The sequence below is a fragment of the Phacochoerus africanus genome, chromosome 2, assembly GCF_016906955.1.
Source record: "Phacochoerus africanus isolate WHEZ1 chromosome 2, ROS_Pafr_v1, whole genome shotgun sequence".
Classification (NCBI taxonomy): Eukaryota; Metazoa; Chordata; class Mammalia; order Artiodactyla; family Suidae; genus Phacochoerus; species Phacochoerus africanus.
Window position 1 is genome coordinate 252,046,626 of NC_062545.1, and position 27,995 is coordinate 252,074,620.

At 42.6% G+C, this 27,995-nt stretch overlaps 2 protein-coding genes and 1 long non-coding RNA gene across 4 annotated transcripts in view; 1 reads left to right on the forward strand and 2 right to left on the reverse strand.

The window, feature by feature from the left end:
* The window catches only part of CTNNAL1 (catenin alpha like 1), a 73,093-nt gene extending 65,521 nt beyond the window's left edge, over positions 1 to 7,572 (reverse strand). Inside the window, exon 1 of the mRNA XM_047768111.1 lies at positions 7,316 to 7,572. Coding sequence (XP_047624067.1) covers positions 7,316 to 7,456 — 141 coding nt within the window. The 5' untranslated portion in view covers positions 7,457 to 7,572. The remainder of the gene's footprint in view (positions 1 to 7,315) is intronic.
* Positions 7,573 to 7,657: 85 nt separating this feature from the next.
* LOC125120225 (uncharacterized) lies at positions 7,658 to 27,853 on the forward strand. The gene is made up of 3 exons (XR_007133285.1): positions 7,658 to 7,834; positions 9,053 to 9,170; positions 27,757 to 27,853. It is a non-coding gene; the product is annotated as an uncharacterized LOC125120225 (long non-coding RNA).
* Positions 14,630 to 27,995, reverse strand: part of TMEM245 (transmembrane protein 245) — a 93,878-nt gene continuing 80,512 nt past the window's right edge. For both annotated transcript variants that reach the window (XM_047768113.1, XM_047768112.1), the window contains 2 exons: positions 25,400 to 25,594; positions 14,630 to 15,105 (listed from right to left, as the gene is read on the reverse strand). In XM_047768113.1, coding sequence (XP_047624069.1) covers positions 15,060 to 15,105; positions 25,400 to 25,594 — 241 coding nt within the window. In that variant the 3' untranslated portion in view covers positions 14,630 to 15,059. The remainder of the gene's footprint in view (positions 15,106 to 25,399; positions 25,595 to 27,995) is intronic.

The following is a 27,995-nucleotide window of genomic DNA, read 5'->3' on the forward strand; positions in this document are numbered from 1 at the left end:
ATTTATACTTACAGAATCTCTAGATTCTAGATTCCTTATGTTTGTGATGTTCCCTTTTTTTAAAAATTTTTATGTCCATACCTGAAGCATATGGAAGTTCCCAGGCCTGGGATTGAATTTAAGCTGCAGCTGCATCTCCTTTAACCCACTGTGCTGGGCTGGGGATCAAACTTGAGCCTCTGTAGGAACCCGAGCTGCTGCAGTTGGATTCTTAACCCACTGTACCACAGTGGGAACTCCTGTGATGTTATTCTTATTTTCTAGAATAATTGACAACAATCTCTTGATTGAAATGGATTATCTTAGTTTACCTATTTTATGGGAAGATAAGAAAGCAAGACCGGAATTCCCATCATGGCGCAGTGGTTAACGAATCCGACTAGGAACCATGAGGTTGCGGGTTCGGTCCCTGCCCTTGCTCAGTGGGTTAACGATCCGGTGTTGCCGTGAGCTGTGGTGTAGGTTGCAGACGCGGCTCGGATCCCTCGTTGCTGTGGCTCTGGCGTAGGCCGGTGGCTACAGCTCCGATTCAACCCCTAGCCTGGGAACCTCCATATGCCGAGGGAGTGGCCCAAGAAATAGCAACAACAACAACAACAAAAGACAAAAAAAAAAGAAAAAAAAGAAAGCAAGACCCAAGGAGAGAAAAAAAGAATCAGACCTGGACAGAGAAGTTTATCTCTAGGCCTAATTCATTCTCAGTTCCCAAAAGTATTAGATATAAAAGTCAGCTAATCAGGAGTTGTTGGGGCTCAGCAGTAACGAACCTGACTAGTATCCATGAGGACACAGGTTCGATCCCTGGCCTTGTTCAGTGGGTAAAGGATCCAGCATTACTGTGAGCTATGGTGTATGTTGCAGATGCGGCTCGGATCTGGTGTTACTGTGGCTGTGGTGTAGGCCGGCAGGCAGCGACAGCTCCAATTCAACCCCTAGCCTGGGAAACTCCTTATGCCTCGGGTGTGGCCCTAAAAAGACCAAAAAAAAAAAAAAAAATCAGCTAATTGGCTATAGAAAGCAATATAGAAGAAAACACACCAGCGTTCCCACTGTGACACACCGAATCATGGGGAGGTCTTTAAAAGCAGGGGAAAGGGCACTTTCACTTTATACATCATAAATATTTTTCCAATTAAAAACACACATATCCACATACACAACTCAACAGAGCGCCCCATCTGTACTCTCTTCATCTCCAGTGTAGTGAGACAAAGATCCTAAAAAGTTTCCAGGACAACGAAGAGAGAAATGGGAAGAGAGGGGAGCTGCCCTCGAGAGGTAAAGGGTCTGTATAACAGTGAGTGAAGTAAATCCATCACAGACAGGAAAAGACCAGTGGGTGGTAGAATAACATTCCAGGCCAGGGTGGAGCTGTATGGCAGATAGCCCTCTTCCCTTCCTTGGATAAAAGCAGAGTAAGACTGGGAGTGGGAGTTTTGACAGGAAGAAAAAAGTGATTATTAAAGAAGGTGGGAGCTGCTCTGCAGAAAATGTGTTTGGGACTTAGCCCAGGGCTTTTTTTTTTTTTTTTTTTAAACCTGTCTGAATTAGAAAATATGCAACAAATGAATATATACTACATACGTGCCATTTAAAGAAATGAAAGGAAGACATAAAAAACCTACCGCAAGCTTAAGAGAACATTCCGGGTATTTCTGACAACCCAGATGCCCTGAGAGCCCCTCACTTTCTGTATCACCCCCAAACCCCTGCTCCTCCTCAGAAGCCACTGTCCTAATGCTATGCTCATTTTATTAGAACTATTACACATGTTATATCCTTAAGTGATATATGGTTTTGTTTTGCCTGATTTGAACCTTTAATTTTTTTTCCGTAACATTATATTTTTGAGAGTCATCCATATTGATAATTATAGCTGTGATTCATTCCTTTAACTGCGGCTTAGGATCTCATTGTATGAACTTATTAGCACAATTTTATTTAAACATCCTACTGTTAAAAGACATTTGGGTAGTTTCCAGTTTGGGGCCATTAGAAGTAAAAAGACTATCAACATTCCAACCTATGTCCACGTGTAGGACTTCTTTCTTCCAGGGGTGTGGTTTTAAGAGTGAAATTTCTGGGCCATAGGTAACACCCACCCTCAACTTTGACAGATAAAACTGTTTTCTAGAATGGTAGTACTACTCACATTTCCATCAGCTCCACATTCACTTGCTCTCACTGTGGTTTTAACTTGTACTTCACCAATTTCTAATAAAGTTGAACATCTTTTCACATCTTTTGTTATATCTGTTTCCTCTTCTGCAAAATGACTATATTACCAATTTTTAATGGATAATTTTTTTTTTGTCTTTTTGCCTTTTCTAGGGCTGCTCCCACAGCATATGGAGGTTCCCAGGGTAGGAGTCTAATCAGAGCTGTAGCCGCCGGCCTACGCCAGAGCCACAGCAACGGGGGATCTGAGCCACGTCTGCAACCTACACCACAGCTCATGGCAAAACCAGATCCTTAACCCACTGAGCAAGGCCAGGGATCGAACCCGCAACCTCATGGTTCCTAGTTGGATTCCTTAACGACTGTGCCACGATGGGAACTCCCTGGATAATTTTATTTTTGATTCATTGGAGCCCTTTATTTATCCTGTATGCTACCAATCATTTATTGGATATTTACTTTGCAATCAGATTCTCCCACTTTATGGATTATCCTTTCAATTTTGATGAACAAAGATTCTCCATTTTAATGGAGCAATCTGGGCTTAGGGTTTGTTCTTTTGGTATACTAAGAAATCCTCTTCCACCATGAGGTGAAGATATTGCACTATTTCCTTTCCTAAAAGTGTTAGGTTTTCACTTTCATATTGATATTTTTAATCCATTTGGTATTGATTTTCATCTTTTTTTTATTTTGTCTTTGGTCATATGGAGGTTCCCAGGCTAGGGGTCTAATCAGAGCTGTTGCTGCTGGCCTCCAGAGCCACAGCAACACCAGATCTGAGCCACGTCTGCAACCTACACTACAGCTGACGGCAATCCCGGATCCTTAACCCACTGAGTGAAGCCAGGGATCAAACCAGCAACTTCATGGTTCCTAGTTGGATTCGTTTCTGCTGCGCCAAGAGGGGATTCCCAAGTATTGATTTTTATATATGGTGATTCGATATCATGTGTTTGCATTTAGATAACCAATTACCCCCATTTTTTAAAAGGTTCTTCCCTTCCCTACTGATGAGCAGTGCCAATTCTATGAATTATTGACTTTCCACACGTGTGGATCCGTTTCCAGGTTCTTGATTCTGTGTCACTAGTCTATTTGTCCATCTCTGTTCTTAAATCCACGCTGTCTTAATTACTTGAAAGACTTGAAATCTGGGAGAGCAAGTCTACAACCTTGTTTCTCTTCTGGCTATTCTTGGCCCATTGCTCTTTCATATAAATTTTAGAATTACTTTTATCAAATGCTACTAAAAAATCCTGTTGAAATTTTCATTGGAATTCCATTAAATACATACATTGATAGGGAAAATAAATATGGCTATAAATCAAATCAATCTGGCCAGGAACATAGTACTTCTTTCCCATTTATCTAGCCCTACTTTAGCTTTCCATAAAATGTTGCAATTTTCTCTACAAAGTTTGGCATCTCTTTCGCTATGCACATATATACACGTGTTTTTACTGTCGTTTTTATTCTATCTGGTATCATGTTTTAGAACTACTTTTTCTGTATGTATTAATCTAGAGAAAGAAACGCAGTTGACTTTAGAAGCCTACCTTCAGTCAACTCAGTAAACCTCCTAATTTTTATAATTTATTTGTAGACTCTTGAGGTCTTGTTTGTTTTTTTTTATAGGCGCACCCAAGGCACGTGGAAGTTTCCGGGCTACACCACAGCTGCTGCAATGGTGGATACTATAACAAAATGCACCCAGTGGAGGACTGAACCCATGCGTCCGCAGAGACCAGAGCCATTGCAATTGGGCTCTTAATCCACTGTGCCACAGTGGAAGCTCCTGAGCTTCCTATGTAAATAATTACATTTTGATTTTCCTTTCCTATCTTTACACCTTTCACTTCTTGTCTTGTTGCACTGGTTAAGATTTCTATTACAGTGCTGAATAGAAGCCATGGTAGCAGGCATTCCTCTTTTTATTTCTAGTTTTAAGGAAATGTTTATTTTATTTTATTTTTGTCTTCTTAGGGCTGCACCCATGGCATACGGAAGTTCCCAGGCTAGTGGTTAAATCTGAGCTGCAGCTGCTGGCCTACACCACAGCCACAGCAACACCAGATCCCCAACCCACTGAGGGAGGCCAAGGGATTAAACCACCGCATCCTCCTGGATACCAGTTGGGTTCATTATTGCTAAGTCACAGCAGGAACTCTGGAAATGTTTATTTTAAACTTGATTTTTGCTATGACGTGAACTATAACATCATAGTTATAGTCACCTGGTAAAGAGTACCAACATATTATCTATAGGTACTCTTTACCAGGTTAAAGAAGCTTTCTTCTATTACTAACTTGCTATGTGCCCTTTATCATGATTAGAAGTTGAATTAACTGGATGCTTTTCTGCATCCGCTTATAAAAACAATATATCTCTTCTAAGATAGGAATGCAGAAAATTGTACACATTTGTCTAATATTGATGCAAACTTGCGCTCTTAGAATAAGGCCAGTAACCCAGAACTTTTTACCTGGAGAGTCACAAGAGGTTAGATGATGTTGTAATAGAAACCATCTGCTTTAAAGTCACTAAACTGCAGAAAGCTAGCCCTGTTTATTCACCTTAAGACCCTGTCTCCTCTATGGTGTCCTTCCTGAGTCAGCCACACCTGCTCTGAGCACTGAGAACATTCACTATTGATGATGTTCACCTGACACTTGTCATGTGCTTTCTGTACCTGTCCTGTCTCCCAACTAGGATACAGTCCTCAAAGAGCAGCAATTAGAAACCATACAGCAAATGCTTGTTTAAGAAGCTTAACATATTCTTGTGGCTATGACAGTAAAACATGAGTTGGATCAAAGGACAGCATCCTTAGAAAAGGAGACTCCTGGACATGAGTTTTCTAGAGAGCTGCACTTTTAAATCACCACTACTCACTAAAACTTAAAAAAAAAAAAAATCAATCTCAATTGTAGTCCATGTTTTCCTGTTTTGTTAGTGTTCTGGTCATGCTTTAGATATTTCTTAACTGTAAGCATAATTTAACTTTTTGTTGTTGCTGAATACAGTTCATCATTAGGAATATCACTTATAATTGCGCTAAAGATAGAGCTAATACGTGAGATGCAGAACCTCAGCTATGGTCCTGAGTGAGTCTTTAACAGGGAAGAGGAAAAAAAAAAAAGTTGGCATTTTCCCCCTTTGGCATTGACCTCTCGTTAACTCTCAGCAGCCAATTCACATGTTTCCTCCTCCGCTTACTCTCTCCACCCTCTTTTACCCCAGAATTACACAATGCAGAACTGTAGGTCTGATACATTTTTAGCAGTGATACTGTGAAAAGTTGCCATTTCTCCAGATTACAACCACCTTCCAGCTTGTTTTTCCATTGCAGACTCTCTTCTCTGTATCTGCCACTAGCTGACCTCATCATTGCCTCTAATCTCTAGAGAGAACAAATACTGTGTAGCTAAGAGCACAGACCCTGGGACCAGGCTGCCTAGGTTCAAATTCCGGTTTGACATTTATAGGTGAAAGCCCTATGACAAGTCACTCAACCTCACTATGCCTGTTTCTTCATTCATATAATGAGAATGAATATATATCTACTTCATATGATTATTATGAGAATTAAATGAGTTAATATGTACAAAGTGCTTAAACGTGGCCCAAGGCGTATATAATATGGATTTTTTTTTTCAAATGGATAAAATACCACTCTCTTTAACTCTCTCAAAACTACTCTGTTATTTCTCATTTTGTGTTGTGGTTGTTTTGCTGGTGGTAGTGGTATTCCTCTGGGGGAGGTGGCAGAGCAGACATGACTGACTGATCCTCAACTCTTTCAAGGCTTCTATGAGACCTGGAGGGAAGTGGCTTGGGGAGGAGTGTCAGGAGTATTAAGTCACTGTGGTTTTAGACAAGCTAAAAGGAGCACAGGTGAAGAAAATGGGGCTGTTCTTTTAATCAGCATGACAGGAATCCAGGGACATGTATGACTGCTGTTTTCAAATATCTGCAGGGCTGGATGGAGAAAAGATGGCATTGAAAATTCTATGGAACAGCTACAGGCTCCCCAGCACTGAGCATGTTTAAGCAAGGGACTGATGACCAGGTGTCAAGGACGCTGTAAGAAAAAATGTTTTAATTTAGTGTCAGATAACCTTTGAGATTCCATCTACCTCCAAAATCTTGGCAATACTAGGGTGAGTCATCAAGACGTTACAATCTAGTTGTGAGTCACATCCAAGAAGCTCCTGAAGGCACAGAATTCTTCACTCCCCACAGTGTTTGGCACATTAGAACAGATCTAGGCGAGGAATTCTAGCCCTGGGGGCTGCATATAACTCGGCTCACAGTAACAAAAACTTCTCTAAAGCTAAGCGCGTCAATTAGCTGATTCCAGACTTCTGTTGTGACCAATAAATACAATAAAGCATACATCCCAAAGGGGATTTGGGGGAAAAAAAATGTGTATCCGGATTAACCATCAGATAGTCCTTCACCTCAACCTTCCGAGAACAGATAAAAGCCAACTGGAGTAAGCAGGCAGGTTAAGGGGGGAAGGGGCAAGGTGGCCCGGGGTGAACAGGCCACCAGCAAGCCGACACACACTCCGGGGAAATGGACAAAGGCCTAAGGGAGGGGAGAGCACGCAGGACTTGAAGGCCGGCAGGAACGCCCCCGCCAGAGTGGATGAAGTCCGGGTTTGCTCTGGAGATGCAAAGGTGCGCGGGCAGTAGGTTAGAGTGACTTCGAGGAAGGCCCCTGAGCGCCAGCGGAGCCCCCGCGGAGGTCCTCTCTGCCTCTGGGGAGCTGGCCTCGGGGGATCCCTGGGCCGCCGGAGCCGCAGCCCCTAGGAGGGTCCTGCAAGGAGGCCGCGCGGCGCACCTGCAACCAGCACTCAGGTCCACACTGGGCTCCCAGTCCCGCAGCCTCCGCTGCTGCTCATCCCACTCGGCCCCCGTCGCCGGATTTCGGATGGTTCAGACTCCCGCTGCCCCAACCCAGGCCAGTCCTCAAACCCCCGACAGGCGGCCCGATACTGACGCCGGAGTCCCGGTGCGGAGTGTGGGACAGAGGCTGCCTCCTGCCGGGCCCCGACCCGCCGCACGAGCGACCGCCGCCATCGCGGGCCGCAGCCGGAGGGAGACGAGGGGCCGCGCGGGCGCCACTTTACCTGAGAAACCAGCGGGAGCAGCGTCTGCTCCACGGAGCGAGTTTTGATCTCCAGTCCAGAGTCGAAGGCGAAGCCTGACGGGCCGGAGCCGTGCACTGCCCCGGCGCCGCCAACGCCGGCTGAGCCCGCAGAGGCGGCCATGGCCCTCGGCGCGTCGCGCAGCCTGGACACCGAGCTGCTGCGGGCCCCGCCGCCCGCCAGCCTGCCTGTCCGCGGCTAAGGCTCTGCACCCGCGCCGCCCGAAGCCCCGCCCCCTCGGGCCCCGCCCCCAGAGCGGGCCGCCCATTCCCCGCCTCCACTCTCTCCAGTGTGGGGTCCGCCCTGCAGCCCCGCCCCCTAACCCCGGCCGGGTCGTTTCGGTCCCCATTCCCCATTCTTTCTCAGAAGACTCTTCAGTGGGTTCAGCACACGTCTCTCCCGTCCGCAACAGAGAAACAAGATACCTGAGGGCCTCCCACGACCATGTGACTTCTTACAGGGCAAGGACAGCCATACCCAGCAAAGCTTCTAGTCCTCCTGGTAAGTAACTGGTTTTAACTCTGAATTCCTGATGATTCCTGGATTGAAACTAACTGGTAAATCAACACCAGAGTCAAGTCTGTAGGGAGGAATTTTACCCTAGGACAGGAACTCTACAGGTAATAGTCTCGTTTGGGAAGGTCCCCTTTCCCTCTTCACCCTGCTTTTCCTAACCCTATCTCACAATTTGGGCTGAAGATGAAACATTGGACAATGCACTGTTTAAGGAGTATCAGGGTACTTGGCAAGAAAACAGTGTATCTGGGTATCTTCAGGATACTATCCAGAATTATTCTTAAAAAGGAGATTAATTAGAACATATAAAAAAGCTTCACCTATTACTCAACACTATTATTATTATTTGGCCGCGCTGGTGGCATGTGGAAGTGCCTGGACCAGGGATTTATTTATTTATTTATTTTTAATGGCTACCTTCTTGGCCTGTGCAAGTTCCTGAGCCAGATGTTCATTCAGTCAGAGACAGCTGCGACCTACACGCAGCTACAGTAACCCACCGAGCGAGACCCGGGATCAAATTCGCACCTTCCCAGTGACCTAAGCCACTGCAGTTGGGATTCCTAACCCACTGTGCCACGCCGGGAACTCCTAAAACTCCTTTTCAAAATTACTTTTCCCCTAGTACCTAGCACAGAGCAGTTTCTTAAAAGCTGTTCACTGAGAAGATCTTTAGTGTGTATTTCTGACTAAATTCACACTTAGGGGCAAGGCTAAGAATCAAGGAGCCGGTGTGATGGAGACGGTAAGGAGGGCTGGACACCTCTTACCCTAAACATTCCAGGAGCAAACCCTGGAGGGCTGTCTGAAGGACAGTGAAGAGTTCCTAGGCTTAAGCAATAGACTGAGAGGCCCAAAGAAATACTTTGTGAGCTAGCATACCTACAACTAAGAAATTATCAGACTAGAAAAGAACCTGAATCTGAAGCTGGCTAGTCCAGCCCTTACATCTTTGCAAGGATCACTTTCTCCATCCAGAATGTCAGACTGATGAGCCAAATACTACACCAACTCAAGGTGTCAGAAAGCTCTTTCCCAAGCACTACCAAGAGGTGCTTCAAAATGCCTCCGTGTGGGGTTCAGCTCCATCTGTCAGTGCTGTATAGATTATCTTTGCTATTGAAGATAACCATACCTTAGGTTTGCTTTCTTCATGAAAATATGCCATTCCTTATCTAACTTCATCCTCTTCTCATTCCCCAGCCACCCACCTCATCACTTTCTTGCCTATCACAAGCCATGTTCCCCTGTGCACTGAGGGTTCCAGCCTCAGCCATGGACCCTTTCATCTTTTTAAGGTGCCCAGCACATCTTCCCTTAGGTAAGTTGTCCATATTTTATAAAAACTCAGTGTAGGCAAGATACAGGGCCTAAGAGGCAGGTGGATGCATTTGTGAAATTTTGACATCCCAAAAGATCAAATATCTCAACAGAAATGAGACTAAATTTGCCACCTGATTTGCTCGACACTAGTAATTTTATTTCAAAATATAAATATTTTACATTTACAAAGATGTTACATCAAGTTGTTAAAGCAAGTTAAAGCTAAAAAACAGCATTTGTGAGAATAAAGATGTATTGTTGTTGTATTTGAGTAATCTTTTTTTACTTTCAAACCATCTCTACTTTGCCTGGGGATGCAGAGATGATATATTTGCCACAAGTAACATAAGCAATAACAATTATACATCCAATCTCAATTTCAAAATCAAATGGTATTTGATATACACTCCAATCACCTAGTCAAGTGGCACTGCAAAGGATAAAGAAGGATTTTCTTTGGGATAATTACAATCAGAGTTACACCTTCTGGGTCACTGCCATGAAAACTGTTTGGGTTTTTTTTTTGTTTGTTTGTTTGTTTGTTTTTTTGCTTTTTAGGGCTGCATCCATAGCATATGGAGGTTCCCAGGCCAGGGGTCGAATTGGAGCTGCAGCCTCAGGCCTACACCACAGCCACAGCAATGGGGGATGCAAGCTGTGTCTGTGACCTACATCACAGCTCATAGCAACACCGGATCCTTAACCCACTGAGCGAGGCCAGAGGTTGAATCTGAGTCCTCATGGATACTAGTCGGATTCGTATCCACGGCACCACAACGGGAACTCTAAAAACAGTTTTTGATAGTAAGCCAAAATGATGTTTAAGATTTGCTTCCATACCTTTCGTAGTAAAATATAAAGCTAGAATTAAACAGGAGAACCCAGGTATGGAGTAAAAGACCTCTGGTCTTGGAAGCAGAATTTCTGCAACTGAATTCTGGCGCCGTAATTTTGTGGTATAAACTTAAGGGGAAAAGAATCACATGAAAAACCTTTCTGAGCCTCCCCGTGCTTCATCTGGTAATACTTGACACCTGCCTGTCTCACAGGGTTGTTATGAAAGCAGCCTGCAAACTATAAAGTGCCATACAAAAGCATCATTAAAATGCAGTGTCAGTACATCACCGCTGTATTTGCACACTAACTGATCTTTAAAAAACTTTCAAAACTAAAACACAAATACTGATTTTACACACCATAGGAGGAAAAGAATCTCTATACTTAATGTATAGCTCTGAATGGCGAATATGTTTTCTTTCTGGTATCTCACTAAACTCTGAGATGTATTAATGTTTACATGGTAGATTTACCATTCAGAATTTCCACTAGGGGTGTCTTCTAAAAGAGCTGTAAACTTTCGAGACCTATGTTTCCCAAAGGACCTGGAGTCCTCTGAGATGCTCTGAGAAAAGGAGGATGTGGGCTCAGTTTAAGGTCAAGTAAGTCTTGTAAACAGTCTTTGTCCTCTCTTAAAAATTCACAATATATAACAGCACATTAAAAACTCTTGAAAGTCGTGCAGAAAGGATACACACTCAGCATTCCTCAATTTTAACTGACCATGGAGTCCCCTCCCCCCACCTCCTACACATTTCTGTTCTCTTATAAATCTAATAACATCTCTTGGAACTACTACTGCTCTAAGGAACACATTTTCCTAAAACCTACTCAACTATGAGGGAAAGGGAAGAGAAGGCAGAATAATGGACTGCAAGAAAAAATAATTATTATTCTTTTTATATTATTTTTTATTATATTATTTTTTATTCTACTCTGAACTGTTGTTTCCTTCCCTAGAAGACAAGATCATCTAAATTACATAAGGCCCATTCTAGCACAGAATTCCTTTGACTCCAAGGGGCAGAGAGACCATCTTGATTTATAATTCTCTTGATTCCTTTTAAACTATCAAAAAACCCTAAGTGGTTTCAGATGGCAAGAATATTTCTTGCAGGCCCTCAACAAGTGAATGAATATGTTTTGATGGCAAAATGTGTAAAGACAAGGAATTAATAAAAGCAAGAAAATACTTGTTCTTGGCTGGAACTAACACTTGGAAGTATGCTGCCAGAGGCTATTTCTACTGTGAAATGCCTACTGTAATGCTTGTGTAAGGGTCTTGGAAGACACTTAAGAGGAGACTGCAGGGGTTTTGCTATAAACCTTGAGGTTGGAAAGCTCTGGATAGCTTACTTAAAATTATTATGCTCTCATCTAACTCCACATGGTCTACCTGAACATCTCTTGGTCAGTAGTGATACATCCTGAAGTGCTAAATACAACCAAGTGGGAAGGAGGGGTACTGGGAAGTCCTGATGGGTCACAAAAGGTTCTTGTTAAGACCAAGGTTAGGGAGTTCCCGTCGTGGCTCAGTGGTTAATGAATCCGACTAGGAACCATGAGGTTGCGGGTTCAATCCCTGGCCTTGCTCAGTGGGTTAAGGATCCAGCGTTGTCATGAGCTGTGGCGTAGATTGCAGATGCAGCTAGGATCCCGCATTGCTGTGGCTGTGGGGTAGGCCGGCGGCTATAGCTCCGATTTGACCCCTAGCCTTGGGAACCTCCATATGCCGTGGGAAGTGGCCCTAGAAAAGCCAAAAAAAAAAAAAAAAAAAGACCAAGGTTATTAGCCAGAGAACCTCATCTGTGGGTCCTTTAACTGGAATAAACTGCTATCTCTAAATACTGAGTTTGTTTAAATAACACTTCTTGGGTATCGAGAGTTGATCTGCAGCAGTCTCAGAAGTCAAGGGAAATCTCTGCCAGCTAACCACCTCTAATGGAAATGGGTGTAAGGAATCCTTGCAAATTTAAAAATAAATAAAACTGGTATCTAAGGCAGCCTGGCAAAGATCACTTCCAGAAAGAGTGTGTGACAGGAATTTTGGAACTGAAGCTGGACTTACATGGAATTTGTACTGAAAATCCCATGCCTTGTTCTGAGAAAGGAGAGGAGCACAGAGTGTGGGGAGTTTTTTTTTTATCCCCTCCTCCCACTCCTCCATTCAGTTTACAACTGAACAGTAAAGGGGACCTTCCAACTGATCTTTAATAAAGCTCTAAAATGCAGGACATTGGGACAGGATTTCTGTACTCAGTTTTTACTGAAGCTACTTCTGCTTCATCAGTGCATTACCTGTTCCTAAGAAAACTTTCTCTTTCTGGGTTAAATTCTGAGAATCATCTTTGAGATTTGAGCTCGAGACTCCTACCTTTTCATACCATCTGACCTCTACACCCTGTGACAATCTGTAAAACCTCCTTACTGTATCTGAGGAGGCACGTTTCTCTCGTTTTTGAGGGTTCCAGGAAGACCTCCTCCAACAGGTCGACCTTTGAGTCCTTAGGGTGTTGCTGGAGTACTGGGACAGTTCAGGTTTCCTGATCTGGACTGGGCAGTACTGTGGGGTAGCTCTGCTCCTGATATTTCAGGGTGATAAAACATCACTGATAATTTTGGCAGCTCTCAACTATTCTCTTAGGAATCAGAGACCACCCCCACCCCCACCTCCCAGTCTAAGAACCTGGTATTCATGCTAATAATTATGACCAGCAACAGCTATGCATCAGCTCAAGTTTATATTTTTGCAAATCGCTTTATACAGCTAAAAGCACTTTGGAGGAACATAATTTGATTATGCACACTAATTCACTGTGCATAATATTTGCATCTTTTAAATGTGCTAATCAGAGCTGTAAACTTAATAGTATACCATTAATAAAAACAAGCTTGATTTCTTTAAGACTTTTAATGTTAAAAAAAAAATTTTTTTTTTTTTTGGCTTTTCAGGGCCACACCTGTGGCATATGGAGGTTTCCAGGCTAGGGGTCGAATTGGAGCTACAGCTGCCAGGCTACGCCACAGCCACAGCAATTTGGGATCCAAGTCATGTCTGTGGCCTACACCACAGCTAAGGGCAACCCCGGATCCTTAACCCACTGAGCAAGGCCAGGGATTGAACCCGCAACCTCATGGTTCCTAGTCGGATTCGTTTCCACTGCGCCACAACAGGAACTCCTTAATGCAAAACTTTTCATTTTAGCAGTACACATGATCTGGCTAAGATTTAAGGTGAGAGAAGGCCTTCTTATGAGTTATCTCCTATAGCACCCTGTATAGTTGCCTGGCATGGAACCTAGAGTTTGGCAAACTCTCAAGCAGTGTTTTACTGAATGAATGACTGAACAAATGATTAAAGAAAAGAATGAGTTACTCAGCGCCAAATTTAACACTTGATCGAATATCAGATTATAATTGTTGAAGGATTCATAGTAAGAATAAAGAGACCTGTGTGTAGTCTACTGTATAAACAAAGACCTCATGGTAGCCTCTTTTCTAGATGGAGTTTTTCTTAAGTATATCAGAATAAATTGAAGGTAATTATCAGTAACTATGCTTCTTAATGAGAAGATGTTTTAGAACAAATGATTTCTACTTTTAAATGTTTTCCAAAAAGGAAACCTTTGTTACGTAAGAACCTCTTCTCCTCCATATCCCCTTGGGGCAGAGAAAGAGCCTGATGATTGTTTTATACAGTGGAAAGGGCACAAAGCTAAGAGCTGAGTTCTAGTCCCAGCCCTGTCATTAATCGCAGGACAAGACTCTGATAGAACAGAACACTTGTTCTACTTCACAGCACAGGAAAAAGCGGTAAAGTATTAAAAGAAACATATAGCCAAGCTGGCCGACGATGGGGTCAGAAAGATCTGAGGTCACATTGTACTAAACTTTAGGACTTTGACTTGGTCACTTTTCTAAACCTTAGCTTCCCCATCTGTGTACAACTGCTGTAAAATAATATACAGCTATATAAAAGTTGATGTGAAGTGGTTGTGAAATAAGATGTGCAAAAAGACTTTGCAAAATGTAGAGCTCTATGCTGGTTACTGTGATATCTGAGATATTTAAAAAGTCACAATGTAATTCAGCGAGCATTCATCTAGAGTTTTTGTGCAAGGCACTGTGCTAAGGGATGGGAAAATACTTCACAGATATAAAATTCTACTGCTAATAAGTAACTAATTGGTCAAATTCCAAATAGTCAAACAGGGATACATTTAACAAATCAGAGCACTGCTTTGCTGCACCTGAGATTTTTTTACTTAAAACATTTGGAAAGAAAAAAAAAAAATCACAACAAGAGTTCTATCATATTGTTACCATTACTAGCAGCTTAATAAGTATTTAGTTTCAGTGTGGTCAAACAAGTTTTAGAAATTTGGCAATAGCGTCATAGGGGACGGAGGGAGACGAAAGGCGAGGAAGGGCTTCAGTCTTTCTGTGTCTCCTATGGCTGCAAGATACAGCTAACTGAACTTCAAATAAGCCACCTGCCTTTTCACTAAAGGTTTTCTCTTTCTTGGAGAGAAAACCAACATCGTAGGAGAAGGGTAGAAGACTCATTGTTCCTGCTCAAGCAACTACATTCTCAAAAGACAAAGCCTCTTCATTGAAAAGTGACTGTCAGTAGAAAAGTTTAAGAACAGGTTTCTTAAAACAGGAGAAAATGACACTGTATACACTCGTGATAGCAGGTAGTTTAGGGCTCTTAAGAAAATTTTATAAATACGTATTATAATACAGATATTCAAAGTGGGAAAATTTCAAGCCATAGTACCAGTGTATAAACTGAAACTTTTCAATCCGTCTTAGCAACAGTTGAGTGAATAAACCACATCTCTGAGCTCTAAAGCTGTGCTTGAAAACGCAAAGCAGTCCGCAGCAAGTCCTCTCTTGTCTGGGCATTTTGTATGGAAGGCCAGGAGGCTTTTGCTTCTTTTCCTGGGCTCTGTCTGCTAGGCACGGCTGAAAGGACAGGAGGCCACAGCTGAGCTGAACTCAGTCAGGGTTGAATTTCCTAGAGAAATCACTGCAGTTGTAAACCAAGTCAGTCTATTGAAGGTTTCAGATCTTCAGAAATGTCACGGAAAGTCCTTTAAGAAGAAAAGATAGAATGATTAGTTTTGCTTTGGGGAAAAAAAAAAAAAGGGAAAAAATAAAACCATAGGCATATGTCAAAAAGAAAGAAAGGAATAAAAGATGGAAAGAAAGAAAGGAGGAAAAGAAAAATAGCATCTAATCAATAAGTCACTGCCAAAGAATATCTTATTTTTATAATTTGAGATCCTTGATGAGATTATATAGTTACTGTTTTTTTCTTAGTATTTTCACTGAGTATTGTTTCAAAGTTCGATAGGTGTCTGTCAGCCTTTAGTGACAAGAACTCCAGGTATGTGGAGGGTTCATTGTCTCCTTCCAAAGACTATTTCCTCCAGACTCTCTGGAAACTAATGACCATGTGACTAAGTTCCGGCCAATGAGATGCAAGCAGGAGTGTTGAGAGACTTCTGGGCAATGTCCTAAAAAGAGAAGGGAGATCTTCGATCTTTCCCCCTTCTTGCTGACTGGAAAAGAGACATACGGATGTTGAAGAGAAAAACCCTAAGAGACCAAAGATTAAATGCTAATTAGATAAAGTGTCTTATTGCCAAAGAGTAAAACTGATCCATCAATGTCCAAGCTCTGAGGGATATGGTTCAGGGCAAGAGAACTGGGGTAGGTCTTTTCTTTTTTTTTTATCTTTTTGCCTTTTTCTAGGGCCGCTTCCACGGCATATGGAGATTCCCAGGCTATGGGTCTAACTGGAGCCATCGCCACTGGCCTACGCCGGATCCTAGCCACGTCTGCAATCTACACCACAGCTCACGGCAACACAGGATCCTTAACCCACTGAGCAAGGCCAGGGATCAAACCCGCAACCTCATGGTTCCTAGTCGGATTCGTTAACCACTGCGCCACGACGGGAACTCCCTGGGGTACGTCTTTTCATCAAATGACCTTTTACTTGCACGTCCCTGAGCCCCATCAGGCAAAACAAGTGCTATAGCTAACTGGCAGGCAATCCCTGAGGTGGATGGAGGCATCTGCTGCATCTATGTGGTACCCACCGTAGGACTGTAGTAGCTAGTCTGCCTTTGCTACATAATTTATACACCCAAGCTAGGATGATGTCACCCTGCCAGGCTGTCGCCAGCCAAATGGCCAGGTCAGAGTATATCAATGAACATGAGCTCAAGGACCCACCTTAGAGGAAAAGACCCCACACCAAGGCTGGCAGAACATCAAGATAAGGGGAAGCTCAGCATGGGATTTTGTGGAACAGACACACTTCTTTCACCCGTGAGAGAAATAAACTTCTAGATTGTTTAATTCACTGTTATTTTGAGTTCTACTAATGGTGGGTTTTTTGAGTTTGTTTTTTAGTTATAATACAGGCAAACCTATCTTAAATGATACAGATATGAAACATAAGTTTACTACCAACCTTTCAGATAGAGGCTGAATTGCTCCTTTACAACAATACTACCATTTAGGAGGGTTAGATAGGTGGGGCAGAGGTAAATTAAAGGCTAGCCCTTTAGGAGTTCCCATGTGGCTCAGCAGTAATGAACCTGACTAGCATCCATGAGGACATGGGTTTGCTCCCTGGTCTCACTCAGTGGCTTAAGGATCCAGTGTTGCTGTGAACTGCAGTGTAGATCACAGACGTGGCTTGGATCCCAGGTTGCTGTGGTATAGGCCCGAAGCTACAACTCCGATTCAACTCCTAGCCTGGGAACTTCCATATGCCAAGGGTGTGGCCCTAAAAAGACAAAACAAAAAAGAAGGAAAATAACACAAGCCGGGGAGTTCCCGTTGTGGCTCATTGGAAACAATCCTTGTGGATGCTGGTTCAATCCCTGGCCTTGATCAGTGGGTTAAGGATACAGTGTTGCCATGAGCTGTGGAGCTGTCGTGTAGGTTGCAGACGAGGCTTGGATCCCGTGTTGCCCTGGCTTGGTGTAGGCTGGCAGCTACAGCTCTGACTCGACCCCTAGCTTGGGAACTTCCATGTGCCATAAATGCAGCCCTAAAAGGCAAAAAAAAAAAAAAAAAAAAAAAGACTAGCCCTTGAGCACAATGTAGGAAGTCTTTTAATGTCAGGAGGGGCATAGGTAAAATGTTACAGAAAGAAGATTATATTCAAGGATGCTCAGTTAGCTCGAGGCTCTTTCACTGGATGGTGCCCTAAGCCTCTATGCCTCTGAAGCACAGCTCTACATCCAAAGAACAGCTTTAAGGAAGCAGCAAGCTTCCTGGCTGTGGTTCCTGTGGCTTTGAAAGGGTTTGTATGTGACATGGCTGAACCTACCGTGTTGAAAATATTTCATTCAAAGATTGGAATGAATTTCTTGTCTTTTTTTTTTTTCCCTAGGGCCGCATAGACATTTTATACATATTAATACCCATCTATCTCTATATCTATCCGATTAGCATTTCTTAACAACAGGACCATTGACCATTTTGCGCATTACAAGACGTGTGCAGCACCCCTGCCTCTGCCCATTGGCTGTGATGATGAACATGTCTCTGGACGTTGCCGAAATTCCCGAGGGGGGTCAAATGCACACCCTCCTCCCAGAACCACTGCTCTAGGTATCTACAGACCCATTTATTTATATAAATATTTTCCACAGTCTCACCTAAATTTGTGTGTACACATTTGTGTACAGCGAAAGCTGGTGACAAGCGGCCTTAGACAATACCAATGTCAGGTAAACACTCAATTCTGCGAAGCCCTGGAAATTCTTTAAAGCCAATAACCAAAACCTGCTCAATATTACAAAGCATTTTCCAACCCCCAAAAGGTTTGTAAATTCATCCTTTTATAACTCTTCAAGTTTCTAAGATATCTGCAAGTCTGAATCTCTAACTCTTCAATTCCCCTAAATTATGAATGAAAATTTCTGCCTCGGGGCAAAGATGCATGAAATAAGATTAAGACTGTGGTTGGCTTGGTGACTGCTTTCTGTTGACAAGTAAGCTTAGCTGTAACCTTGAAATTCATACCTGCTATTCAATCCCGTCTCCAGGCCAAGGAGGACTCAGAAGAAGGAAAACAAAGTGAAGCAAGGTACGAAAACAGTTACTAAGCATTTTCCATCCCAGCACTCTATCTTCTTTAGATGTTTAGAGTGGTGATGGTGGGGGTATGTGTGTAAAACCCTAGAGAAGTAAACATTGATCTTAAATCATGAATCTCTTATCTCCTGGAAAACAAACTCTATAACCCAGAGACAGAGAAATAATTTCTTTCTAGCTTCATCAAAAGGCACCGCACTAACTAATCCCCAGGCTCATCAAAGTGTGACTCTCTGGATTAGGAAGAAACAAAGGAATAAACATTGCATTGACAGTATTTCTAAAAATGGTAAATGTCCCATCCAAATTATCTAAATCCAGTATTACTTCCCAATCCATAAGGATTATTATGCTTCTCAGAACCACAGTGGCAGAATTTCTTAGGAATAAGCAATGCATTATGAGACCACATGTAGCTAGAAGGACAGAGGACTGGTGTTAACATTTTATAGTTCTGTTAAAAGCAACAGGGATTGTGTGGTGTAATTTCTCATTTATAATCCTTTGCTCCTTGAAAACATTTTGGGATCTGCTTCTCCTAAAGTTTTGATATTTTAAAAAATCCATTTATGTGAATGTTTAAATCTTTTCTGATTTAAGGACTCAAGAGTGGTTGACTCCCAGCCTTTGAGAGAAGAAGGGTAAATTGTGATATTTAAAAATGAAAAGCTTGAACTAATGTACTTTAGTTGGCTTAGTATAGCTGAGAGTGTGTTTCCCAGACCCTCACCAGCACACCCTGTGACTGAGCCCATATCATCATTATTAGGTACATCCCTTCCCTTCTAAAAATTTGAAATAAAGTTATATGGCTGGAGTTTACTATGGCCCATCCTCTTTTACCAGCCTCACAGTTATACTGCAAAGATCTTTTAATCTGATCTGCACTTGGTTTCATTAATCTATTAATTCATCAAATTTTCATTCAACACTTTCTGTGTGCCAAACTCCATGCCAGGAATGGTAACACAGCTGTAAACAAGTTAGACATAGTTCCTACCTTCAGAAAGCTTACCAATTAGTGGAAAAACAATTAAACATACATTTATATGTCTTCAATAGGAGACGTGCAAGATGCTATGGAGATACAAAGCAGGGACATCTTATCTAGAGTTGCAATATGCTTCTTTGAAGAAGAATACTTTAAAGGCTGTGATACTGGACTTGGTTAGAAAGGGGGTAGTATTCTTTACAGACAGCAAAACCTGTAAAAGATTTCTCCAACTTCAGGAAACTAAGACATGTTCAATATGGCTAGAAAATAAAATGCAAGCCAGGCAACAGAGAGAGATGAGTCTGCAGAAGTAGACAGAAAGAAGGCATGAAAAGTCTAAAGGGCCAAATTAACGTTTCAACTGTATCTTGGAGGCCCAGGGAAGCCACCATGGGAATTTTAAGCAGCAGAGGGTTTTAAAAACCAGAGAGGTTGTACTATCAAGAACAGGTGGGAAGGAAGTTAAGACTAGAGGCAGGGATCAGTCAGTGAAGAGGCTGTTGAAGAAATCCTAGCATTGGGTCAACACCATTGGGAATACAGAGGAATAAACACATTTAGGAAATTTTTTAAGTGACAGTGTCAAAGGAGAAGCAACAGTCAACAGCGGCGTAAGAGAGTACAGCTCCCTTCCCAACTCCAGTTCTCTTCTCCTTCATTATGCCAACCTGGAATGATGAGTACATTCCAACTGAAATCCCTCAGGTTAATATAAAGGTCTGGAGGAGTGGTGACTTTTTTTTTTCCTTTTTGGAGAAAATCTTCCTATCTTATTTTGCAAAGACAAAGAAAAATTAACTTCTTGCTCTATAAAGCAGGATGTGTTAAACCTTAGTTTAATTCACACACACAAATCTTCCTTGATTTACGATGGCATAATATCCCAATAAACCCAATGTAAGTTGAAATAATCTAAGTCAGAAAAGCATTTAACACACTTAACCTTCGAAACATCATGGCTTAGCATAGCCCTCCTTAAACATACTCAGAATACTTATATTAGCCTATAGTTGGGCAAAATCATCTAACACAAAGCCTGTTTTAGAATAAAGTACTGAATACCTCATGTAACTTTCTGAATACTGTACTGAAAGTGAAAAACAGAATTGTTCTCTGGGTACAGCTGTTTCCCCGTGATCACGTGGCTGACGAGGAGATGCAGCTGCTGCTGCCCAGCATCACAAGAGTATCAGACCACATGTTGCTAACTCAGGAAAAGGTCAAAATTCAAGTACAGTTTCTAGTGAATGTGCATCCCTTTCATACCATCGTAAAGTGAAAAAATCCTAACTCTACCCTAGAAAAAGATAAATCTGAGTTCTTAAAGGGCCACATTCTAGCTAGCCTCTCCAGTCGTGCATCAAGGAGTGACAAAGGGCAATGGAAAACTTGAACACAGAGAATGGCATTCCCAGAGGAGTTCCTGGGATGCACGCTTACTTCCTCCCTGCAGCTTTCTCAGAGCTTTCATATTCAGAGACTGCCACTCAGCTGAATGGAGCTGGTGTATCTGGGGACCTGACAAAAAGCCAGGGTGGCTACAGCTCAGACAGTGAGGGGAAAATGTTTCAGGATTTGTGAGGCAGGCACAGATAGGTCATGTAGGGCCTTGCAAGGATTTCTCAGTCTTGGTAAAATACCATCATGATCAGATAAGCCCACTTTAAAAAGAACACGTCCCCTGCAGTGTGAAGCAGGGACTGGAGGACAGTAAGAGTGGACGCTGAGGGACTGGCTCGGAGACTGAGGTGCCCGCAGCAGTCCAGGGCCTAGGGAGGCTGGCAGTGCAGAAAAAGAGGCAAGGACAGATCTGCGGTCTAACTGACAGGGCTTGGTAAAGCTGGTGACTCGAGATGGGAAGTCATAAGGATGACCACACGCTGGCACAGATAAGTGGAGGGTAACATCTACTAAGGTAGGAAACGAAGAATGTTTTTTCTTGGAGTCAGGGGTGGGGGTGACTGGTTAAAGAAAAAAAGACCTTGGAGTTCCCATTGCGGCTCACGAATGGTTAACAAATCCGACTAGGAACCATGAGGTTGCGGGTTCAATCCCTGGGCTTGCTTAGTGGGTTAAGGAGCCAGCATTGCTGTGAGCTGTGGTGTAGGTCGCAGACGTGGCTTGGATCCAGCGTTGCTGTGGCTGTGGCATAGGCTGGCGTCTGCAGCTCCGATTCAACCCCTAGTCTGGGAACCTCCATATGCCATGGAAGCGGCCCTAGAAAAGGCAAACAAACAAACAAAAAACAAACAGAAAAAAAGACCTTTAGTTGAAACACACCAGCTCATCTGCTTATTACTATGGGATTATAGGCAAGCTAACCTCTCTGAGCCTTGATTTCTTCATCTATAAAACATGGAAAACAATTGTTTCTAACCTCATGTGAAAACAGTGAACTGATTAAGTAAAATAAAATAACACAGGTAAAGTTTTATCCCAGAGCTTGGCGCACTAAATCCAAATAAATGTCAGCAGTGGTTGTTTATTACTATTTAAAAGGTCATTCAGACTTTCCACTAGCATTGATGTACTGAACAGATATTACCTTTAGGCCCTCTCAAAACCCCATCAGAATCCCAGAAAAGGTTTTTTTTCTTTTAAGGCATAAACCTACCTGAAAAAAAAAAAAAAAAAAAAAAAAAAAAGGAGAAAAAAGAGAAGAGGTTAAGAGCAACAAACTTTGAGAAGGAGGAAAGCAGATGGACAACTGCTATGACCCAGCGTAAGCTAAAGAGCTGACTCCTAAGCCAGTAGTTATTCAGCAAAATCCCTCTTAAGGCTCAGGAATTAGTGATCTCAGGTAACTGTGCAAGTGGGGTTGAAGGTGTGACTAAATACTGCAGGGCTGCTTGAAGTGTGGTTGCAAAGCAGTAAGACCCCACAGCCCCAGCATCCTCTCCAACACCTCCACCCAGCAAAGCAAATGCCCCTTGTTGGCAGAAAATTTGAGTCTTTTTCCCTCCCTAGAGAAGGTAAAACAGAGTCTCCAGACCAGGAGAAGAAAGGCAGAAATGAGGGCTGAGGTACATACTGACAGTGGGAGATGAAGTATTATCTGCATCTTGAATGCTGTCCAGTCCCCTTCTCAACCCTGGCCCCCAGAACGCTGGCAGCCAAGCCATCAACTTCTAGGCAGGAGATTAAAGGATCTTTCTGAGGGATTTAGCAGCCCCAAAGGGAAACCAAAAAGCACTGACATCAAGACAATGGTCCTGGAGTTCCCATTGTGGCACAGTGGTTAACGAATCTGACTAGGAACCATGAGGTTTTGGGTTTGATCCCTGGCCTTGCTCAGTGGGTTAAGGATCCGGCGTTGCTGTGAGCTGTGGTGTAGATCGCAGACGCAGCTCAGATCCCGCGTTGCTGTGGCTCTGGAGTAGGCTGGTGGCTACAGCTCTGATTAGACCCCTCGCCTGGGAACCTCCATATGCCGTGGGAGCAGCCCTAGAAAAAGCAAAAAGACAAAAAAAAAAAAAAAGGACAGTGGTCCTGATAGATTATATTATGATTACATACATAATTACCAATCCACACATCCTGAGTGTCTCTTTTTTTGGCCACTCCGTGGCACATGGAGCTCCTAAGCCAGGGATCAGATCCAAACTGCAATTGTGACCTACGCTCTAGCTGTGGCAACACTGGATCCTTAACCCTCTGTGCTGGGCTGGGGGATCAAACCTGAATTCCAGTGCTCCCAAGACGCTGCCGATCCCACTACCCCACAGTGAGAACTCCCTGAGTGTCTCACTCTTCACATTAGCCAATGGTCAAAAAAATGTGATACTTAACATTGCAATTATGTTGTGTTAATATGGTAAAGGTGAAGGGATAGATACTGCAGATGTAATTAAGGTCCCTAAGCAACTGACTTTAATAAAAAGGAGAGTACCTTTGATGGGCCAGGTCTAATCAGGCAAGTCCTTTATTAAAGGGTCTTAGTAGTCAAAGACCAAAGTAAAAAAAATAGTCTTCTGGGGAGTTCCTGTCGTGGTTCCAGTGGAAACGAATCTGTCTAGCATCCATGAGGACACAGGTTCGATCTCTGGCCTTGCTAAGTGGGTTAAGGATTCAGCATTGCCATGAGCTGTGGTGTAGGTCACAGACGCAGCTCGGATCCCGAATTGCTGTGGCTGTGGCATAGGCCAGTGACTACAGCTCTGATTTGACCCTTAACCTAGGAACCTCCATATTCTGCTGGCACAGCCCTAAAAAGACCAAAAAAAAGTCTCCTGCTAGGCTTGAAGAAGCAAACATCATGTTACAAACTGCCTGTAAAAAGGGGCAGCTTCTTGGAGCTACAAGCCTCAGTCCAGCAACAAGAGGCAAGCTCGGAAGAGGACTCCAATCCACAGATGAACCCCAAGTCTGAGCTGAAAACTTGACTGTAGCCTTGACAGACCCTAAGCAGAAGACCCAGCTGAATTGTCTGTACTCCTAATCCAGGGACTTTAATATAATAAATGTATGTTGTTTTAAGCCACTAAGTGGCAATGTTATTTATGAATCATAGAAAACTAATACATACCCACATGCTAAAAAAAGGTAAAATTTTTAAGGTAAATTTTATTTATGCAAATAATACCTCAATAAACCAGAACCCCACCCCACCCCCCAAAAAAAATATATATATAATACCAGAAATGGAAACCTCTATGGAGGTTCACTGGCTTCTTAGGAACTTACCACCTGCCTTTTTGAGGCAAAGGCAGAAAAGGATTTCATGGTGTAACTACCCTCCAAATAGTGATGTCTTTGTTAAAACCTCTAAGTACCTCTCATTTTATTCTCCATCAGGAAATTGATTTTGCCTGCCATTGAATAAGTGCTAAAATGAACTAAAATGGCTCTTTAATCAACCAGCTCTAACTCAGAAACTTTACTTGTTTTGAGTTAAAGGACTATGTCTTTCTTGACAAAATATAACGCTTTAAGTGAAATAAGCAGAGTGTTTTAAAAGAATTTTAAATATAGTATTACCCAAATATGCAAAAAAAATTCTTCTCCAACTGAAAATATACTAGTTTATAGCAATGTAGTATATAGTCTCTGGAAAGTTAAAATCCTGTGTTCTGAGACTTATTTTTTTCATTAAAAGTCTTTCTTACTTTTCTGTTGTTAAAATGTAATTCCTAGCACAGCCACAGAGAAACACTGTTTTGCAAGTATCTGCTAAAGTTAAACCAAACGTATTCCCAGCCATTCCACTTTTGGTACATGCTCACCTGAGGGAAGTATTCATGTTCACCAAAATACACGTACCAGAAAGTTCCCAGCAGCCTGATGTGTAATAGTCCTAAGCTGGAGACTACCCAAATGCCCATCAGACCACAATAGATAAATAAATTGTGGTATATTCGCACAATGGAATACGGTCTATGAATAAATATGCATAAATTCAATAGTACATAAATAATCCTACAGAAAAACTGAAAGAGTAATACAATTAACAGCCATATGTCCTCCATCTAGTTTTACCAATTGTCACTTTCTCCATCTCAGTTTGACATCTTATCCCTGAAGGATATCCTACATAATGAAGGTATCATTATCACACCTAAGAAATATAACATCAATACAATATTATTTCATACATGGTCCATAATCAATTTCTCTAACTGCTCCAGAAATGTTCTTTTTTTTTTTTTTTTTTTTTTTTTAGGGCTGCTCCTGTAACATACAGAGATTCCCAGGCTAGGGGTCGAATCAGAGCTATGGCTGCCGGCCTACACCACAGCCACAGCAACACAGGATCAGAGCCGAGCCTGCAACCTACACCACAGCTTACAGCAACGCCAGATCCTTAACCCACTGAGTGAGACCAGGGATCAAACCTGCATCCTCATGGATACTAGTCAGATTCGTTTCTGCTGAGCCACGGCAGCAACTCCCTAAAAATGTTCTTTATAGACTCTTCCCATCCCCAATCCAAGATCTTATCATGGACTCATGTGCTGCATTTGGTTGTCCTATTTCCTTCAATCCTATTGGGTCTCCTCAATCTAGGATACCATATCCTGAAACAGTCTTTTGTTTATGTTTGGTTTTCTACGACGTTAACAATTCTGGCCCATTTAGTTTTTAAACATTTCTGGTATGTGAAACCCAGAAGTCTGCACACAAATGACTTCTATTTACTTAATGTCTTCTACAATCTTTAGCAGAGGAGGGGATCTAAAACACTCTGTATCCTGATAACTGTACACAGGTGAAAAATGCAGAGACAGGTTAGTTTGCTTTCATACACGGTTTCTGATCATTCTGCTGTAACTCACCGCTGAGTCTGAGCAGGCCATGGGGTCTGGTTCGGTGTGGGCACTGAATTCGTGGGACTCAGGAGCATGGCACTATAGATATTGGAAGCGACCACAAGTATGCAGAGAAGTATGGGCCCGATGATGGCTCCTTCCAGGCCCAGGTAGTATGCTCCGCCAGCCACTGCCAAACCTGTCAAGTACGGATGGCCACCTCTGGAATGAAGAGCACACAGATTACTCATGGCTTTTAACAAACATAAACCGCGGAGGAACCAGAAACACATTAGTGTTCATTCTCTAATACACCTGCCTTTTGACTGCACTGTCAGCTCTTTACAGATCACCTCAATGTGGATAACTGAATATTAACTGTAATAATATCAAGACCTAAGAATTTGCTCGCCTACATGTGTGACATGTGCCATTTTCTAGGTCCAGCAACCGAAGGAGTGAAGTCAGCAATGTTAACAGTACTCTGCACCCATCACCGGGCTATCTGAAGTGGGTTAATGGCAGTTTAGGACAGCTTATATAAGTTACCTGGTAGGTTTACCTCCATCTAGAATAATTAAGTGGGCACAATTAAGCACGTAATTCTAATTATGCTTTTTTAAAATAAAGATGACAACAATACAATGGCCATCCCCATGATTCATAGGTTAGACTTCTGATGACCTCCTAAAATACAGATTTTTTTCTTTTGGCCGCAGCCACGGAATATGGAGGTTCCTGGGCCAGGGACTGAACCTGTACCACAGCAGTGACCAAAGCTGCTGCACTGACAACACTGGATCCCTAGTCTGGTATGCCAAAAGAAAACTCCCTAAAATACAGATTTTAACACAGGTAGTGATAAAAGGTCTTATGAGGAAAGTATTTATTAAAAAGCCCAAGATTTTTATTTCACAGGAGAATCATAATTGCCCTTCTGCTTATCACAGTATCACTTATATAACTGGAATGAAATAAGACACAGGCATACCTCAGAGATACTGCAGGTTCAGTTCCAGACCACTGTAATGATTTCCCAGTGTATATAAATTTATGTTTAGGAGCTACCACTGTGGTGCAACAGGATCAGCAGTGTCTTGGGAGCACTGGAACAAGGGTTCAATTCTCAGCCAGGCACAGTGAGTTAAAGATCCAGCGCTGCTGCAGCTGTGGTTTAGTTTGTGGCTGTGGCTCAGATCTGATTCCTGGCCTGGGAGCTCCAAAAAAAAATTATGTTCACACTATACTGTTAAGCCCTTAAAGTGTGTAAAAGCATTATGTCAAAAAATATATATATATACCTTAATTCCTTTTTTTTTCTTTTCTTTTTAGGGCCGCACCCACGGCATATGGAAGTTCCTAGCCTAGGGGCCGAACTGGAGCTGCAGCTGCTGGCCTACAAAACAGTCACAGCAATGCAGGATCCAAGCTGCATCTGCACCCTATGTCGCAGTTTGCAGCAATACCAGATCCTTAACCAATGCCTGATGCAGCAACCTCTGGATCCCGGAACAAGGCCAAGGATTGAACCCAAATTCTCATGGATACTAGTTGGGCTCTTAACCTGCTGAGCCACAAAGAGAACTCTCATGTATATAACTTAATTCAAACATACTTTATTGGTAAAAAATGCAAACCATCATGTGAACCTTCAGCAAGTCAAAATCTTTTTGCTGGTGAAGGGTCTTGTCTTGGTGTTGATGGCTGCTAACTGATGAAGGTGACTGGCTGCTGAAGGCTAGGGTGCCTGTGACAATTTCTTTTTTTTCTTTTTGGCTGCCCTGCAGCATATGGAGTTCAAGGGCCAGGGATCAGATCCAAGCTGCAGTTGTGACCTAAGCTGAAGCTGTGGCAATGCTGGATCCTTAACCCACTGTGCCGGGCTGGGGATTGAACCTGTGTCCCAGTGCTCCCAAGATGCCACCGATCCCACTGCACCACAGCAGGAACTCCAACAATTTCTTAAAATAAGACAACAGGAGTTCCCATTGTGGCTCAGCAGGTTAAGAACCTGATTAGTATCCATGAGGACTCAGGTTCAATCCCTGGTCCTGCTCAGTGGGTTAAAGATCTGGTGTTGCTGTGAGCTATGATGTAGGTCACAGATGAAGCTCAGATCTGGCATTGCTGTGGTGTAGGCCAGCAGCTGCAGCTCCTAGCCTGGGAACTTTCATATGCTGTGAGTGTGGCATTAAAAAAAAAAAGACAACAGTAATGTTTTGCTGTATCTTCACCAGGAGTAGGTTCCATTGCAAGAAAACACTACTTTTTTTGTTCATTCCTAAGAAGCAACTCCTTATCCATTAAAGTTTCATCATGAGACTGCAGCAATTCAGTCACATCTTCTAATTCTAGTTCTCTTGTTCTTTCCACCACATCTACAGTTACTTCTACCACTGAAGTCTTGAAGCCCTCAGAGTCATCCAAGAAGGTTGGAATCAACTTCTTCCAAACTCCTGTTTAAGTTGACATTGTGACCTCTTCCCATGAATCATGAGTTCTTAATGGCATCTAGAATGGTAAAATCCTTTCCAGAAGGTTTTCAATTGATTTTGCCCAGATCCATCAGAAGAATCACTACCTACTCACTACCTATAGCAGGTATGGCCTTACAAAATGTATT